This window comes from Equus przewalskii, chromosome 1, assembly GCF_037783145.1.
Source record: "Equus przewalskii isolate Varuska chromosome 1, EquPr2, whole genome shotgun sequence".
Lineage (NCBI taxonomy): Eukaryota > Metazoa > Chordata > Mammalia > Perissodactyla > Equidae > Equus > Equus przewalskii.
In genome coordinates, this window is record NC_091831.1 from 116,188,007 (window position 1) to 116,207,062 (window position 19,056).

Below are 19,056 nucleotides of genomic sequence, written 5' to 3' on the forward strand. Positions count from 1 at the left end.
ATTCCTCCAACTGTTCTACCAGTAACAGAGCAAATGAAAAAAGAAGCATGTTCAAGAACACAGGTGTTTGCAGTAAGAACACTTTAGGGCTAGCCCCATGGCATAGTGGTTAAGTTTGGTGCACTCTGCTTCACTGGCCCGGGTTTGTGGGTTCAGATGCCAGGTGTGGATCTTTACCACTCATCAACCATGCTGTGGCAGCAACCCACGTATAAATTGGAGGAAGACTGGCACAGATGTTAGCTCAAGGCTAATCTTCCTCAAGCAAAAAAGGAAGATTGGCAACAGATTTTAGCTCAGGGCTAATCTTCCTCAGCAAAAAAATCCAAACAAACAGAAAAAACCACTTCATGTTAAAGTATGAACAGCAGATCCAATAAAACATGAAAAGATTTATATTGTATCTACAAAATTTAAGTCTTTGCTACAATAAATGCTATATTTCTTTGAAACAAGCTAGAAAGGTAAGGAATGTCATGATCAATCTATACATTCTCTTTGCAGCATTAGCCTGTAAGACTTTGATGTTTAGATTGGACAATCATAGATGTGAATTTCCTGGTCGTCTCCGACAGACACAATTTTTGAGCCATTTCCATTGTATTTTACTCCCCAGACCTGTAAATAAAAAGAAAAAAAGTTCTACTAATGCCTTTATGAAAAAACATCCTTACTCTCTTCTCATTATACTGAATCTAGAAAAACATTGGGATGAGGATTTTCTTGTGCTTTCTGAACCAGAGAGAATGGGGCCTTTTCTTTAACCAGGCATCTTCCATTAGTACCATTTAATTATCACTCCCTTCACCTTGGATACTCCAGAAAATTTCATTTCTAAACACAAATTAAGATATCTAGAAACCTCTGAAAGGGTCAGAATCCAGGAAGGACCTAATACCATGAAGATGGAATCCGCAGGGTACCAGCATGAGTTCTCATGTTTCCAGGAAGAAAAAGGCCCTACAACAAACTACCCTGAGGTCATTGCCTATAGGGACAATTGCAAACTGTGCTCCCCACCTCACTCCTCGAGCCCACCTGCCTATAGTCAGTAATTGTCACTCTTGCTATTAAGGGCCTGTGCAGCCCACCTGTCCCCAGGAGTTAGACAACTTGGCACTGTGGATCATTGATTTTATTTGCTATGTGTTGAATTAACAGATTCACACTACTTCCCAGACAGAACTGACACGGTTGGAGTTTCATTAGGTTAGCCTGACACCATAACCTTGAGTCAGGTGTTCTAGCCCTGATTTCAGTGTTGTGATTGGGCCAGGTGATGGCCTCACCTTCACTCCAAACATCTTCCTCTGAGACAGCACCACACTCTGATCCTCAAACAAGGCAACACAGACAGCCAGGACTTACTCCCTGGGTAAAGGGTTTAAATCCAGGAGTGGAATGTCAAGATTAAATCCCCTCAACCTTACTGGCAATGATTTAAGATTAAACGTAAAAAAGCATGAAAAATTATGTTAGTTAACTTTAAGATGCATTCCAAAGAGGGGAAATCTATAAGATCATCATAAAAACATTCCAAATATATTAAAAGCCAACTTTATACTGCCACGAGCATTTTATTTTTTATACTGGCAGTCCCCCCAAGACCCTTACTACTCATAGTGGTTGGGACCAGCAGCACTGACCTCACCTGGAGCTTGTTAGAAATGCAGATTGTAGGCCCCATGCCAGACCTACGGAAGCAGCATCTGCATTTTTACCAGATCCCCAGGGAATTTCTGTACACATTAAAGATGGAGAAGCACTGCACTAGAGCACCTTTACCATTCCACATTCATGTTGGCAAAGATGAAGACACCTGTGAGTACAGAGCCTCCTTTTCCTATTTTAAAGACTAAAACAAAAGTTACCAATGTCACCAAACAACGTATAAGAATTTCTGGCTTCAAGTATATTAAAAAAAAAAAAATTACATCACACTTCTTTGGACAGCTCCAAAACTGACAACTGATGACTGTGTTTAAGCAATGGAAGCTTCTGAGGAGGAAGGTCCTTCTCGAGCCAGCCTTGGCTGGGCTACATCCAGAAAAGGGCCCCGGGCATGCCCAAGGCACTAGCTGCAGCATTTTCCCAAGAAGGCATTCAAAGGCTGTGCAGCTAGCACCATGTTTTCTGGCCTACATAGGGACATCACACCTCATGGGTTGCTAGGCTGACAGCACGTCCCCAGCCTCTGTACTCTGGACAGTGTGCCCAGGAACACTGGCTGGATGGACACCCAAGCAGTCAGAGCGGCTCAGCCCCAGGGGTCTACCAGTCTTGACAACTCAAGCAGCAGGGTAGGAAAAGTGATCAGACAATACTAGCAATCCAAAGACAAAGGAGTTAAAATGTAAATTATGCCATACCTGATCCTGGTGATCAAAGAAGGTGTGAACACAAGTCCTTGTTCCAACATCCCAAACTTTTACACTTTTGTCAGATGAACTATTTAAAAAAGGGAACATCAGTGTCAGAAAACAGTTTTCAGACTGGGCTGAAGTTGTAAGGAATCCAACCAAAAATTCCACACCCCTTCACTCACCTACACTCTGCCTACCTTCAGAGGACCCCTTTGGTGCCTGAATGCACAAGTGGCTGACCTGGGCCCCAGGAGGTGGCTAGGGTGTCAGCATCACTAGGTGGCTTTTCCCACTCAGGGAGCAGCCATTTTCCTGAAATTTTGATCTGCCTGGCCCAGATATTAAGTGCTCTCATCAGAAGTCTCAGACACCTTTATGTATTTAACCAGGAAGCCTGTTAATGCTTCAAAATAAAGGCTCTCAGAGGCTTTTGTAAACCTCTGTGCAATTGTCCATCTCATGTTTTTCAACTGTCTTGGCCATCGTGGGTCTGAATAACACTGTGGTCTAAAAAGCACAATTATAAATAGATTTGCATATTTTAAATATGTAAACACAAGTATCCCTTAAAGTAACTGTAGGTAGAAGCCTAGATTTATAAGGAAAAACTAAGAGCTTAACTGTTCAAAAGACTCTGCCCTTGTTCCAGCTAAGGACAACTCACTTAACTACTTCAAAACAGAAAGCAAAAGCTACCTGAATAAAAAGGGTCACACCATCTTCCAATTTTAAGGCAATTCATACAAGACCACCATCTTCGTCTCCCTAGCATTTTAGAAATTGCTGAGAATCTTAAGTACCTGGAAACGAAGTGAGTGTCGTCAGGACAAAACGCAACGTTGAGTACCCAGGATGCATGGCCACTCAGTGTGCCAGCCAAGTTGGCATGTTGTCTGAAACGGGAAAGTGTCAAACAAAACTTCTGGAATACCATCACTGAAGTGGAAAGTACATTACTAATTCTGCCCGTTTAATTGGACCAAATCTGCTCTCCTTGTACTGACGGTATTACTATATTAAAAATTCCCTTTTCAATCAAGTAGCATCACACATTGCAGAGAGAATTTTTATAGCAGCATTAACTCAAAACGTGTTAATGCCACCAAGAGCCAAGAATAAGATCCATAACAAGGGGGAGCTTAAAAGCTGAAGATAAAGAAGGAACCCCACTACAGAGGCTCAGTAAGCCAAGCCCTAAAATGAGGAAATGGAGAAGGAGCAGGGGCGAGCAAGCCGTCTCAGGAAGCAGCAGGCTCTGAGCCCTGCCTGCACTTGCACTCTTTCCACACAAGAAAAGTGCCTTATGTTCAAGGAAGGTATCAAGATGTATTCTTTATAAGAGATGTGGCTTGGATAGACCATTTTTAACCTAACCAAGAATAAGACAGGTGTAATTACCACAGCCACTTTCACTTCTTAAAAAAATGAAATCAAATCATCTACGACAGGACAACAATCCAAAGGCCTGACTTAGGTCAGGAGTTTCATCCCTGAAAACAGACCCCGGCAGAATAGAGTGGACCTCAGTTAGGTACGAGGAGAGGTGGAGTGCAGTGGGACCATGAGCAGGTAAAGTCCGGGGTCTTCACCGCCTCAGCCAAATCACTGCCTCAGCTTGGGCTCCTCACCCACAATATGGGGTCACTAATCTGTGCTGCTACCTCACCAGTTGTTGGGAGGATCAATGAAATAGTGGCAATGAAAGCCTTATAAAATAAAATAAAGCTGGATGCTTTAGGAATTGCTACTATTTATATATGAGCTCTGCTACTGACAAGCAAGCAGCCACCTTTAGAGAGACATCTTCCGTCCTGGACCCTAGCACCTCCTTCAGCTCTCACTCCAAAAGCTGCAGTGCCAATTCCACGTCTACTTGACAACTTTTTGTCCTCCCAAAGCGGCCAGCAGTAGGCTAGGAGCAGTATTCCTACTCCTAAGTTTAAACTCCTGCAAAACTCTCACAGGCCCATAAAAGGACATGCCACATGTCACGGTTGTGGCACAAGCAGGTGGCAGCAACTGCAGCCCCCGTCGCTGGGTGATGAGAATTATGATGCATGCACCCACCGGATTAGGATGCTGCATTCAGAAGCCATGAGCCAGAGGCAAACTTATCACAGTACTGAGTCAAAGTATCAAAGACACATATCAAACACATTATAGGGGGGACCTCAGAGGGAAACGAAGTTGGGAACTGAGAATGACGGAGGAAATGACAAGTGAAAGGAGCCTTGCACAGGCTTACAACAATTGAGAGCCGTGAACTGAAGAGAATGATTAACTTACTTCTATACCTGTGGTCAAAAACCAACAACAAAAGGCTCCCTCATCTAGACCTGCAGTGAGGCAGCTTATAAACTGACAGTTCCCTAACTAGGGCAGAGGAGTGCCTGCTTGTTAGTATAGCTCTACCCCTAGAAAACACATGTTCTAATTTTTTACCATTACTCCAGGCCAGCTACAGCCCATGGCTCCATCTCCTTATCTGTACACTACTTACCTACCCAAAATAATTTAAAATCTGTGAGCCCCACAAGAGACAGGATACCTGAGAAGAAGTAGCAAGTTTCTGATCCTACCGGGTAACCTATGCATGTCTTCCTCCATGACATTCTAAGCTCAAAGAGAGGAGTGCTGAATGAGGGAGGAAAGACTGGGGGACAAGAGTGTCTGCCATGACCTGAACAGAAGTCTTTACTAGACCCAGGAGAGGGAGCAGCACACTTGCTTGGACTCCTCCTAACAATAAGGGGCAAAGCATTGGTATTAAGTGAGACGCTCTGAATCTCATCAGGTAACTTACACATCATAGATCTTGATGTAGCCATCATCTGAAGCAGTGACCAGGAGTTGAGAATCCGGGGAAAAGGTCAAGGAGCGAATGGGCATGGCGTGGCCTGAAATTCACAAAGGCCCTTGTTAATCTGGTGAATCACTGTCTCCCATCGCCTCAGATGGGCTTCCCATTCACTATGTCCCTTTTAACGAGCATAAGTCACTGATCTGGATTGCCCAGATGCTTTAGTAAGAGAGGGAGGGTACTGACTGGGCCCTTCCTCCTAATGTTCTAGAGACTCTACATAACCTAGGCCCCTCCTCCTAGAGCCATTTCTCCTCAGTTCCCTTCCCTGAGGAGCAGCTGGACCTCAACACACATTGCTTAGGAAAAAACTCCTCTGCTACAGATACGGCCACACATGGAAATACGATTTGCTTCTGATTTGTATGGTTAAACAAAGAAGATGCTCTTTCCCTACCAAACCCTTTGTTGTAGGGTAAAGGATACACTGAGGAGGTAACACCTTCACTTGGTTAGAATTCAAAATAGTACAGAAGAATACATAGTACAAGCCTTCCTCCTACCCCACGCCTGTTCTTTAGTACCCAGTGCTCCTGCCCAGAGGCCACCAGTGCAGAGGGTGGGCACAGCACTTTCATCTATCATCAAATTATCAACAATAAAAGTTGTTTTCTAATCACAAAATTCTCTAGAAGCAAACAGGACAGAAATGAGACTCATATAGCTAAGATTTATTAACAAAAAGGAATCTTGTTCACTGAAACAAGCATTTAACACTGGTACAAGAACTCATATGTCTCGGTGAAACCACAGTGACAAAACTAAAACTTGGAGGCATTTCAGATTTCCAACTGAGATTGATACTTTGCAAATCTAATGTTCATCTGCCATTTAGTAGCATTTTAACGACAGAATAATTCTTCCTATGTGATCTGACAACCCAGTTTGCACAAAATAAGATGAGCCATACCTTCCAACGTATGCAGAAGTTTTCCAGTTGCAATATCAAAAATATTGATGATTCCATCTATGGCTCCACTGGCCAGATACTTTCCATCAGGACTCTGCAGAGAACATATGGAGAACATCTGAGACTCCACATTGTTAAGCCATCCCCACCAAAGACAAGCAATCCTCCTGCTGGCCACAGGTCTAACTGGCTAGCGGGCAAACCACGCCAGTGAGACAGCAAGCTGCCTGACAAGACCAATGCAGACCTGCAGCAAGGGATTCAACAGGCTGGGAGAGTAAACTGGAAGAACCAGAGAGAAAAGAGAGCAATGTTTCCTTACATAGGCAATACTAAGAATGAATTTTCCTCTCGTGTCCAAAGAATATTCCTTTTTTCCACTTTCCACACCAAAAATGTTCACTTTCCCCACATGAGTTCCTGTAGCCAGATACTGGGAATCAGGAGAAAAGGCCAAAGTCCAGGCATCCACTGAGCAGAAAAAAGAAGGAAAAAAATACAGTAAGAAAAATTTTTAAAATTTTTACCAAAAGATACATTTTTTTTAAATTGGAGAAAGTGTCCTGATTCAGAAAACTGTTGTAAAGATGCTAGCTCTTTACCAATTTAAGGGCTTCTTAAATTTTTAATAAAAATAGATAGACAGGACAATACCAAGTGTTAGCAAGGACGTTGGAGAAGCCAAAATCCTCACACACCAGTGGGAATGTAAAACGGTACCGCCACTATGAAAAAGAGTTTGACAGTTTCTTAAGTGAAAACAAACACCATAACACCAAGCAATTTTATTCCTAGATATCCACCCAAGAGAAATGAAAACATAAGTCCACTCGAATACTTGTACATGAATGTTCATAGCAGCATTACTCATAATAGTCAAAAACTAGAAAGAATCCAAATATCCATCAATTGGTAAGTGAACAAAATGTGGTACATCCTTATAATGGAATACTACTCAGCAATAAAAAGGAACAAACCACTGATATAAGCTACAACATTGAGGAACCTCAAAAACATTATGCTAAAGAAAGAATGAAGATAGACAATTCTATCTTACGTGAAATTTTTCAAAAAGGCAAAACTACAGAGACAAACATCAGTGGTTGGTTGATGGTGGGAGCAGGGACTACCATAAATGGGCACGAGGGAAGTTTTTGGGGCAGGAAAGTGTTCTAAAACTGAACTGCAGTGATGGTTGTACAACCATAGAAATTAACTAAAATTTGTTGAACTACAGTTTACAATGGGTTAATTTCACAGTGCAATTATAGAAGTGAAATTTTACCTCAATAAAGCTGTAAATAAATGAAGATGTACCAGAAATACTCTTATTTAAACTGTAATATGATAAAGTATTTACCACAAATTAGCAGGAGTAAGGACTGGAAAGAGGCAATCTTTGTTAAAAACAAACAAACAAAACCCTAGTTTTTCAGTGACACCACACAACTCAGTTAATTTCAGAGTTCTATTCAAATGATATTTGTGCATCACAGTGCTTCTTCAGCTGGAATGTAATGGTCTCCAGACTCATGTGCACCCTGGGTAAGCACATGTGCTTTATATTTCCATCTGGACCATTGATGGTATCCTCACATTTCTTTTCTCAGCTACACAGGAATCTCTGCCCTTGAGATGCAATCCCAAAGAGTTCTGGGAGCCTTTGAGGCCAGAGCATAGAGGCTAAGGAATGATCTTGAGGTCCACTGCCTTTCCACTGCCATCTCGCAGTCCCTTTGCCCATGCCCACTCTTATATGGGAACATGCCCTAAGTCCAGCTCCCCCCTGCATCTGCCCAGGAATCGTGCTTGTCAGATCAAAGGGAGAGAAGAGAAAGGCTCCTTCCCGAGTCACTCTCCTCATTCCTAGGTCGTGCCCTTCTCAGCCCACGGGAAAGTGAAGGGAAGGCTCCATGAGCTTGACTCACGGGAGACAGGGAACACAGATACGTTAGCACCACATACCGGGCTGAGTTTTAAAATAACTTCTTGAAAATTTCAACACACATATTCAAAGTGATAATAAATCATTTAGCTCTATCATTTTTCTTATGAAATGTTTTAAAAATGAAATTAACTTTAATAGTGCTCAATTAATCAAGATCTGAAAAAGCTTTTAGAATCAGTCTCTCAAATAGCTGCCTTTTAGTATCTATCCTTACTCCTGAATGACAGTAGCACTTGTTCTAACAGGATTATGTTTTCTTATTCCTATTATAATTTGCTGTTAAAAGGAATAATAGTTATTAGAAAATATTTTTATTCCTTGAAGTTTAATAAAATGACACTTCTAAATTGTTTTTACATTTCCCTATTAACTGTTTTACAATATACAACTTTTAATATGAAATGTCCTTATGCTCAAAATAGAAGCAACAATTTTTATTCCTTAATTAAACCTTGCACTCTAAGATTTTTTATTTTAATATTTGTATAATAAATACTTATTTTAATCACTAAGTTCCACCTCATCCTGAAAGAGCCGCTCTTCTTTACTCTTGGACAGCTTGAATCATCTAATGTTGAGAGGCCCCTTTACTCTCACCTTCCATCTTTTTCAGTGTTGGTTTGCTGGAAAGCTACAACCTGGCTGAGGTGCCAAATGCAGGGTTTTCCCCTTCATCTTCACTTTCTTCTACTTCCTCACTTTCTTCTTCAGGATCTGAGATTTTCTCTTTTTTCTTTTTCTCTTTCTTTTGTGGTAGTTCACATTCTCTATGCATATTTTCAAGACAGGTATAACACAAGGGTCCGCTTCCCTACATTCATTAGATTTATCAAAGCAGTTTTACCTTCAGATGAATTCAGCTGCTCTTCAGTTGTCAGTAGCAATGCTTGCTTTTATTACACAACCAAGTAACTGCTGTTTAATGGCTGGTATAGTTTTATTCAGATTCCTATCCAAAAAAATAAATAAATAAACCCAACCCCTTTACTCTTCTCAGCATCTTTTTTCTAACAGTAAACTTTATGATGTCCATTTGGTGCATGTGGAACCAGCATGCAGTTAACGGTTTGTCAGAGAAGGGAAGCTAATGCAGACACCATCTTTTTCCTTGGAACCAATCCAGCACTCATTTCTTCAATGTGGTGTGCCCTGGGTCACAACCACCATGCAGTGACCTTAGCATCATGAGTCCAGGGAGGGCTTAGGGGCCCAAGATGAAAAGGCAGCAACAGATCTGCCCCTTCCTCCTCTCTTCATCTATATAGCAGAGTCCTAAAAAGACTTTGTGGGCTGGTTTGGGGACCCGAGTCCTCTGTATGCGATGTCAGCAGGGCAAAGGCACATGCAAAGACAATCACCTGGGAGTCAGAGTGTCTGGGTAGCTTTTTCCACACGCATATCCCAGCCCACACACCCCAATAACTGTGATTCCGTAGATCCAAAATAGGGACTGGGCATGTGTATTCCTAAAAAAGTTCTAGTAGTAAGAATCATAGACGTAGATTATTGCCTATGAGGGGAAATGCACTCAGTTTCCAGACAACCTAGCCTCCTTACAAACCCTGGGACCATCATTCTTTCCAACATAAGGACGGCCTATAGGTGGCTACTCAGCATAACTGGTGGGAGGCAAATCCATCTGAGGCTCCAATCAAGGGAATTATGTTAAGAAAACACCTGAGCAGCTCTTCTGTAGTCAACTCACAAAGGGGTATGCCAGAGAGGTGCCAGGCTCTCTGCGTCCTCTGGCGGTCCCCACCCATTCTGGCCAAACAGGCTCAGCTCATGAATGCTGTGGAGTCATTTACAAGACTAAAAAAGGAATCCTGAAATGTCATCTTGCTTCTTCCACATTAATCCAGCGCACTGAAATCATTCACTCCCATTACCCCAGATAATGCTTATCAAGGCTGATGGACAAAATTACACTGTCCTACAATATTTTTTTTAAAAATCAAGAAATTCGTTTCTTAAAATTTCGTATCTATCATATACTAAAAATCAGGCGCTTTAATTGTAATTAGTAGAGATCACCACAATACAGATCTACGGAAACATGGTGCTTTATATTCTGGACTTCCAGAAGGCAGTGAATGGAGCAATTCACAACGCGGCGAACAGGGCCTCTGGGCCACCCATACAGGTCTACAAGCCCAGATCAGCAACTCTGAAATCCAAAGGGCTCTCAAAACTACGAGTTTTTTCAAAAATTTAGTTCCAAAATTCATTTGGCAGCAAAACCTGCCCTGAACTGATAGAACGCTATTTATAACCTCTATTTCTCTCTCTCAGTATAAATACTCACGTTTAGTTGCAGAGATATCAGTGTTTGATTAGAGTGCAGCCCCTGCCCCACTGAAGGTATTACATAACATAGTCTACGCACCCATATTACCCCTCTAAACCTGAAAAACTCTGAACTGTAAAACACATCCATCTCTAAATGTTCTGAAAAGAGATCGTGAATTTCTATTATCTTCTCTATAAGTAAAACTCTTACCAGGTCCTGCATCTATAGACTTTATCTGTTTGCCATTTTCCAAGTCCCAGAGACGAATATGGGCATCAAGAGAACTGGATGCAGCAACGGGCAGGGTGTGGCTGATGTCCACAGACACCACACCCAGCTGATGTCCCTCCAGACTCCACTGTAGGTCCAGCCTCTCATCACGCCTTGAATGGGGGACAGAGAAATGGATTTCTTCACACACAACACTTGGTAGCTGGCATTTGAAAGTCTGGGTTCCTGTGACTATGCATTACGAGTGGTCTGTGAAACGCAGAATCAAAGAGGAACTGAAGAGCCGTAAAACATCAAATGCAGCCAAGTTTTTAATCATGGGACTTTTTTTTTTAACTATAGTGCTTTAATACTGAATAATAGGAAAACAAGAGAAAAAATAAGCTGCCTTTTTATACCACCAGACTGCTATTGCTTTCTTACCTAGAAAATAGTTAACATTTCCCTATTGCAACCTGAGAGCCCAGAGGCAAAATCCTAAACTCCAATTTCCAAGGCTTTATGTTAGGGGAGAGGACACTCACCACTTCCAGACCTTTACCAGGTCATCCAGGGATCCTGTGACCACCGTCTCAGAGTTTTCTTTCTTGTTTGTCCCCCAGGCAACTGACCATATGGCATCGTCATGAGCTAGAATAGAAAGTCCTTCATTAAAAAGTCTTCACACATTTTCTAAACTGAATATGAGAAAATGAAGCTGGAATACTGTTCCAATAATTCGGAGGTAACATCCACCTATATCTGCTTTACTGTTTTGCAAAGTGCTTTCCTACACAGCTTTTATTGACACTGTGGCGACACATATGAAAACTGAAGGTTCTGAAGAAGCCAGTTGCTCCAAATCACAGGTTGCCCAGGAGGGGAGACAGTTTGGGAGTAATCCAAGGTCCTTTCCACTCTGGCATGCTGTCCGGCAGACAGCAGTCTGGAATGGCTATTGCTCGACTGAAACAAGTGAAATCAACCCTCCCCCGCCCCCAAAAAAGAGACCTAAACTTGATAAGAGTTCTCTCTTAGAGATCTTTGGAAATCAGTAGGGAGCTCAACTGTAAACAATACAGGTCTGAAAATAAATACCTGAGATAGGTTCCACACATGAGCTGCCTTTTGCCACAAACGTCTACTATGCTTAAAGCCAGTTATTACATTAGTCCTTTTATAAGTATTATCTCAATCACAACAACCCAATGAAGTGGGTACTGTTAATATGATCATCATTTTACAGACAAGGAATCAGAGACTTAGAGAAGCCTAGTACTTTACCCAAAGTCAAAAGCTAAGAAGGAGCAGAGCTGGGATTCAAATCCAATCTCTCTGTTAACTAAAGTCCCCCTTAAATTCTAAGTCTGCAAGCTGCGTGTCTCGTGGGCCACACTAGCAGGTCTGCAGACTTCGTACAGGTATATAAATGTGACAAGTGCACAAGGAGGCTTTATTCATGCTTGGCAGCAATTCTCCAGGAACACCTTTTCAACAAGTGACTACAAGGACATTAAACTTCAACAACTGTGAGTCACATACAGCATCATGGCTTCATTTACAACCCCACCTGACCCAAGCCTGCTGGTGTGCCACCTGGACAGCATTAGCTGCATACAAGGTAGCTGACTGGCATGCCTGTTTAGCTTCTAGGTACCCATACCAGCTAACCTGCAAGAATGCTTTTGGCTTAAACTTCAGACTACCTAAAAGTTACTGCCTTAGAGTGCAAGAGCTTTTATTAGGCATCTCACAAATCCCCCCAGGCTTTACCTAACTCATCCAGGCTGTGATGAAGATATGAGGCATGTGTGAATAGTTCACGCACACACTCCTTTTTGGGTATGCAGCCCAATATCACTGGTGAGCTACCTTCCCAGACTGAACTCTGACCTGCTCCCATTTCCACCACTACCACTGCTGCACAGCCCCCAACTCTCCCCACACTCAGTGGCCTTGACAGAAATTCACTTCACTGTTATATCCTCCACTTTCATTAAGGGTCAAAGATCCTCTGCAGGAGTCCCGCGCTTGTTGTAAGTTGAGGAGCCCAAGTAAAGATCCCCAAGGCAAGTTGCAAGTTCTGAGTTCAGAGTCAGGCTCAAGTTCACATCCCCAAATGAGTGGGCATTAACAAAGTTCTGAGGCTCAAAGTTTCCTTCTTTCACCTTGGTGGCTGGGAAGCTCAGTTACATCGTCCTCATGTAGGAAAGCCTTCCAAGCCTGGCGTTTTCCAGTCTATTATGAAACTCCTGTTTTTTCTTTCTAATTAATTGCTTGGGTTGTTGTTGTTTGTTTTTAAGTGTATTTGTTTTCAGCTGCCTCTGCCAATTCTTCTGCAAAGTGAGTATACCTGGGAATTGCGTGTTTGGTCAACACGACAAAAATCTTAAAGAAACCAAGGACAACCAGTTTTTCACAAGTGAATCTGCTTGAACAAACAGGCTGCTTACCTTGCTCCTGTTTGAAGAGAATGCTGTACTAAAAAAGAACAGAAGCCACATTAAACCAATGGTCACATTTCAGATATACCCCATTCTCTACCTAAAACACCCACTGGCACCCAACTCTCCACCCAGCCCTCCAGCAGATATAGTCATCATTGTGTTAACTAACTCCCCTGCCATCACCCTGACAATCCTGCAAGCTCCTTAATTCCTGCTCATGCCAAGATTTGTAGAGTCATATCATATTAGATCTTAAAGAAAGTGTAGTCTCTCTTCCCCCACTACCATTCCCCTGCTCCAAAGGAGACTAATAAATTATGTGTTTTCTTGCTCTGATCACTAGGAAGCTCAGAGTCCAGTTTGCGGCTTAATTTTTGCAGTTGTATAAAACCACACACACTGCATAATAACCTGTTAACTTTGTCCCTAATCTTATTACAAAGATATGTTTCTCCTTTTCTGATCTTTCTTTCTTGTTTTTGTGTACAAATTCTTTTAAACATCCTCAATCTCTCTGTAAACTGTCATAAAGACTCAGATAAAATAATCCTCATTTTAGTGTTGTGCATTTTGCTAGTGCCACCTAACCGTCTGGTGACTAGGTGTCCAGGGTCAGCCAGCTCTTTAGAACCAGAGCAGGAATCAGATGCTAGTTTCTCGACTACACACCCAGACAACCCGCTGGGCTCACACCTGCCAGAGACCAACTGATGTGCTCCCCTTGCCACAGGCCTTACCTGGTTGGTCATTTCTTTAACCAAGGATGAAGGGCTAAAGGCCAGACAGCTCTGTGGAAACAACAAAGGGTTTCACTAAGGGGTTGTCATCAGGACAGAGGTTCCCCTTGACCAAGAAAATAAGGCAACCCTTGGCCACAGAGTTGTCCTGACACTTTTCTATGGATCCCCCTCAAAAGCCCTACCAGGTGGTATGGTCTTCTCTCTCCCTTGGAGCCCATGGATTCAACTAACACCTACCCATCCCATGTCTTTTTCTCCACAAGTCTGACTACACACAGGGACCAGTCTCCATCCCTTGCTGCTCTTCAGAGAGATAAAACCACAAGCCCTTTTAATTTTAAATATTATTTATTTAAAACTCAACAAGCAAATATGGGGTAGCAAGGTTCTTACAGTCCATGCAGGAGTCTCAGCCAAAAATGCCTACAAGAGCCTAAAGGCATGCAAAAGAGAACAGGAGCTAGGAGGATACACAAGTCTCCCCAAAGACATCAAAGTCTTCAAAGACTTAGCTCAGCTAAACACAAACTTACTTTCAGAACAGATTTAATTTCTCAGGGCTATAATAAGGATTCTTAATGTTTTTTGTGTGTGTGCCACAGACCCCTCTAGCAGCCTTGTAAAGCCTATAAACCCCTTCTCAGGATGTTTTTAAATATAGAAAATAAAATACATAGGATTAGAAAGAAAACCAAGTACAGTCTATTCTTGTTATTCAAGGCAGTTACATTCTATAAAGTTGCTGCGAACATGAATCAGCGAATACCAATCCATCGCTCCTAGGGGAAATACTGGGACAGGTTTCTGCAAGCCTCTGGTAACAACATTTTTGTCAACTGATCAATACGTAACTTTGTTTTATGTGTGTTTCTGCTTTAAGACATCTTATTTACTATACATTGGTAATTCATTAAAATTAAACTCATAGCAAATAGCAGTATAATTCAGGCCTAAATGAAGCTTATCAAACACGTATTTTCTCCATAAGAAATATCACAGCCTTCCTGCCTTGAGAACACCAAGACAGCGCTTCAGCACTGTGCTCGGGGGCTATTTTCAACAGCGACATCACCAACAAAAAGCACAAAAATGAAAAAATCATGGCACTAAATAGACTGAAAAAAAGGACACTTGTTTACAGGATGAGAGCTGAAGCAAGAAGGCAGAGCATCTCCTTGTTCAGCTGAAAATGTGTGGGTCAGGTGACTCAAATTCTTCACCACCTTCCACACGTCCACGAAAGAACACAAAAGCACCGCAAGTATTGATGCTGGGGCTTGAAATAGGCACTAAATCGGAAATACGGAATCTGAGAATAAAGAGGATTCACTGTATGCTGAAACAAAAGTTTACCAAAATAGGAAAATTAAATTTGTGATAGCATAACATGTGACTCTGTTACAATATTATAATTCAAGATCTAGTAGCAAGTCTAATAATTACCATAATTTTAACACTATGATGAACTTACACACTATCCTAGATATGAAAATTCCTGTGATTTCTATTGGTGACAAAGTCACACTGTTAATACTGTGATTTGTTGCCTACATTCATAATTGAAGGAAATGTTAATTTTCAGAGGTTAGTGAACAGAAGGATGCAATTTTCCTCCTCATCCAAGTTCATGGCCCCCTCAATTCTATCCACAGACAGAAGAGACCATACAGCCAAGGCATCCAGGTTCAGGTTACTCGCTTTAAATCTGCAAACCCCAAAACACTGCTGTGAAGGTTTTCCAAGAATAACAGAAAAAACAGGGGCCGGCCCGGTGACGCAGCAGTTAAGTGCGCACGTTCCACTTCGGCGGCCCGGGGTTCGGCGGTTTAGATCCTGGGTGCGGACATGGCACCGCTTGACAAGCCATGCTGTGGTAGGCGTCCCACATATAAAAAGTAGAGGGAGATGGGCACAGACGTTAGCTCAGGGCCAGCCTTCCTCAGCAAAAAGAGAAGGACTGGCAGCAGTTAGTTCAGGGCTAATCTTCCCCAAAACAAAACAGAAAAAACAAATGATTTCTAAACAATCTTTGCCTGTGAAGATCCCAACCAAGTTGGTAGTGCTTAATTCATTTGTGGCCCAAGAACAGAATTCTGCCCAGGGTAGGAAAGACAGGAAGGAGCTCAAGCCAGTTTTGCTGAAGTGAATGGCATCCAACCTTTGCTCGGGCACCAGCCATCTGCCCAGTGAAGCAGAGGCCTGCCCTCTCCCCTTCCAACCCTGGACTCACATTTAGCAACAGCGAGAAACAAAAAAGAGTAGAAAGGCTCATAGGAAGCCAAATTCCAAGAAGCTAGCCTCCTCAAGACAGAGGTGTGCTTCTATCAATGAGTGCACATTTGAGGCTGTACCATGAGTCAGGCTGTTTTAAGTACTAGACATGGATTAGCTCACTGAACCCTCATACTCCCATTTAGTAAGTATCCTTACTATCACCTCCACCTTCCTGATAAGGAAAGTGAGACTGACGGAGGTTAAGGCAGCTTCCCCAAGGTCAGTCTGACAGAAGGTGGATACAAGCTATAGTACAGGCTATCAGGCTACAACACCTTTTACACCAGCCTCTTATCTTATGACAGGTAATTTCAAAGCTAAGAGGACACCAAAGCCCTCTTTTGCCACCTTCTTTCTTTAGGAAACTTTTCCCCAATTTCCCAGGCAGAATTCATTGCTCGCTCCTCAGTGTTTCCAAAGAACACTACACAAGCCTCTATCAAAGTACTCGGGCACGTCAATAACCCACAATACTACATGGTACCTGACGTAAAGAGAACGGGGCCCGTGCTTCTACACATCCAGTGATGGGAAGCTCACTACCTAAGAAGACAGCGTGGCCCACCACTGGCAAACTTTGGTTAAGACAGTCCTTCCATCTACGGGAACAGACCTCTCTCGCAGAGAAACCAGCCCTCATCTCGAGGCTGCACAGAACATTCTCAGGACGCAAGAGAGGCCACCTACGGGCCTTCCCTCTCCCCTCAGACCCCCAAACCAAGAGACAGCCAGGGTAAATGGAGTCACAGAAGTCACCCTCGGCCCCGCGGCCCAGAGCATCCCTGAGCAAAACTGCTTAGAGACAGCCTCGGGCCCACCCTCGCTCACCCGCCCTCTGGCCCGGGCTGTCAGCGGCCCCAACCACTGCCAGCCTCAACGGCCGTGCGGACCCACTCACCGCTGCTCTGACCCACTGCACTGCCCGCCGCACGTCTGACGTCTGACTCGGAGCGACCGCGGCGCGCGGCGATGAGCTAACGAAGGGGCGGGGCGTCCCCCCAAGCCGCAGCGCCCCCTGCCGTCGCTACGCCGCGCGCCGGGCAGACGCGAGGGCGGGGAGGAGGTGGGGGGGAGGGGGGAGAGTTGCGGGGAGAAAAGGGGAGAAGCCACGCCCCGGTCACATTCGTTGCCGCCACAGGCGGAGCATCTGGGAACCTGCTTCCCGAAGCGCAGTTTTGGGTTCCAGCAACTGCGGTGCGTCTCCTGGCGTCCGGTTGCTCCTGTTGTGCTTTGAGATTCCACCCAGTGTGATGACTTCTAGAGTTTTCTTGCTTTAAAATCCGTGAAATAGAGCTTTGTTTTTCAAACTGCAAGTCACAACCTATTAGTGTGACAGATATCAATTTCGTAGGTTGTGACCAGTATTTTGAAGTAAGGAGATAGAAAGGAGGAAGCCTGCGCCCTGTCCTCGAAAATCTACCCAGGGGCTCCTGGCTGCTGGTCACTGCCCAGTCTGTTTCTGGGAAAAGATCTTTGGAGGAGTGAAATGTCTAGGGGCGGCCCCTGAAGGGTAAGCCCTGTTCCAGCTATTCTTGGGAGAGATTACAGTCTCTCTTGATTAAAACTGGTTTAGAAATCCAAAAAGATTCTAGTAGAAGGTGATGATAGTAAAGTAACAGTGAGTGCAACCCCCTGAAGTATCCGTGTCCTCTTTTTTGGTTTTTCTGGTACTTAGAGCTTCACAGGATCTAGTTTATTAGGACCTTTTCGAGTTCTATGATGATTTCAGACGACTGTTAGACCACGCAACTGTTTATCCATACAATTGGATAAAGTTCGTCTTGGGGGCTTTTTGGGGAGGCTGTATGACCCAGAAATTTGCTGACTACACTCACAAGTCTCCCAGGACCCATTCTCTGGTCCTCAGTAATTCTCTCAGTGATACCTCTGTCCATGGAAACTTTATCCAGCCAGCCCCAGTGGATCCCGTACATGTCACTGGTTTAGAAAGTTTGAGTCAAAGTGAGCAGGCTTCAAGACTGCCTGAATTGTCAAAAGTCTTATGTGGCGCCTCCCAGAAGTCAAGCTGTCCCTGTTACTATTCTGGATATATTTGACCAGTGGGCGTTTGGCCCTGAAGCTAAGGAATAATGCACAAATTATATCCTTAGGCCAGGGGTGCTTGTCTTCAAGCTGGAGGCAGTTCTCATTTCATTTACTGAAGTGCTGAGTGAAACCTGGTGTCCAGGCACTTTCCAGAACCAAATACACAGAAGTGGACCCTGCAATGACTGGGACCCAGGTTCCTAAAGTGGAGAAAAGACTTAACATCAGTCATCAAAGCAATGGATTTTAGCAGTGAAATGATTAGTGATTTGCTGCCTTCCTGTACAACCGGTTGCCTTAGTTTTGACCAATCTGCCCCTTTGATTTTTTTGGCAGTTTGTGGGTTTCTCTGGGTTTTGAAAATAGACTGATTACATGACCTCTCCCACACCAGGATAATTGGGCCATCTTTACTTTAACTTTTAGTTTTTGAATATAAAGAAGTATTTTTGAAGACTCTCACTTTAAGAATGGTAAAATTTAAGGGGCTGGCCCAGTGGTGTAGTGGTTAGGTTCACATGCTCAGCCCTGGTGGCCCAGGGTTCGCAGGTTCAGATCCAAGGTGCAGACCTACACACCACTCATCAAGCCATGCTGTCACGGCATCCCACATACAAAATAGAGAAAGGTTGGAACAGATGTTAGCTCAGCGACAATCTTCCTCAAGCAAAAAGAGGAAGATTGGCAACAGATGTTAGCTCAGGGCCAATCTTCCTCACCAAACAGAAAGTAAAATATTGGCTGTCGAAAATGCTTACAACTATATGTCAATTTTAACTTGCATGATTTGATTTTATGTGGATTTTTTTTCTCTTTTTCTGCCCATTAACTGTAAGTACTCCACCTCCAGAGTCTGCCTTTTAATTTTATCTGTTATCAGAATACTAAGGCTTTCATCCTTCTGTTAGCTTGCTTCCAAATCTGCTACTATTACTTTCCAATTGAAGCAAATTGTTTGGGCATTAACT

General features: G+C 43.3%; 1 protein-coding gene and 1 pseudogene across 2 annotated transcripts; both read right to left on the reverse strand.

The window, feature by feature from the left end:
• Positions 1–372: 372 nt before the first annotated feature.
• Positions 373–17,503, reverse strand: SKIC8 (SKI8 subunit of superkiller complex). 2 transcript variants are annotated; one of them, XM_008532818.2, is made up of 11 exons: positions 16,941–17,503; positions 13,766–13,816; positions 13,035–13,062; positions 11,127–11,232; positions 10,582–10,754; positions 6,456–6,604; positions 6,134–6,227; positions 5,167–5,260; positions 3,164–3,256; positions 2,370–2,448; positions 373–618 (listed from the first exon to the last, which is right to left on the reverse strand). In XM_008532818.2, exons 2-11 carry the CDS (start codon positions 13,775–13,777, stop codon positions 529–531), a joined length of 918 nt encoding a protein of 305 aa, XP_008531040.1. In that variant the 5' UTR covers positions 13,778–13,816; positions 16,941–17,503; the 3' UTR covers positions 373–528. The 2 variants fall into 2 exon arrangements, with proteins under 2 accessions (XP_008531040.1, XP_070429471.1); XM_070573370.1 differs by having other exon boundaries at positions 16,871–16,962.
• LOC139078255 (zinc finger CCHC-type and RNA-binding motif-containing protein 1 pseudogene) lies at positions 8,459–9,844 on the reverse strand (annotated as a pseudogene).
• Positions 17,504–19,056: the final 1,553 nt, after the last annotated feature.

Bases quoted from the DNA above. Each gene is read 5' to 3' on its own strand.
- SKIC8 (XM_008532818.2), bottom strand. The intron at 2,449-3,163 runs GTACTTAAGATT...TTTTTTAAATAG, and splicing joins GACACTCACTTCGTTTCCAG to TTCATCTGACAAAAGTGTAA. The intron at 619-2,369 runs GTATGGCATAAT...TTTTATTTACAG, and splicing joins TCTTTGATCACCAGGATCAG to GTCTGGGGAGTAAAATACAA.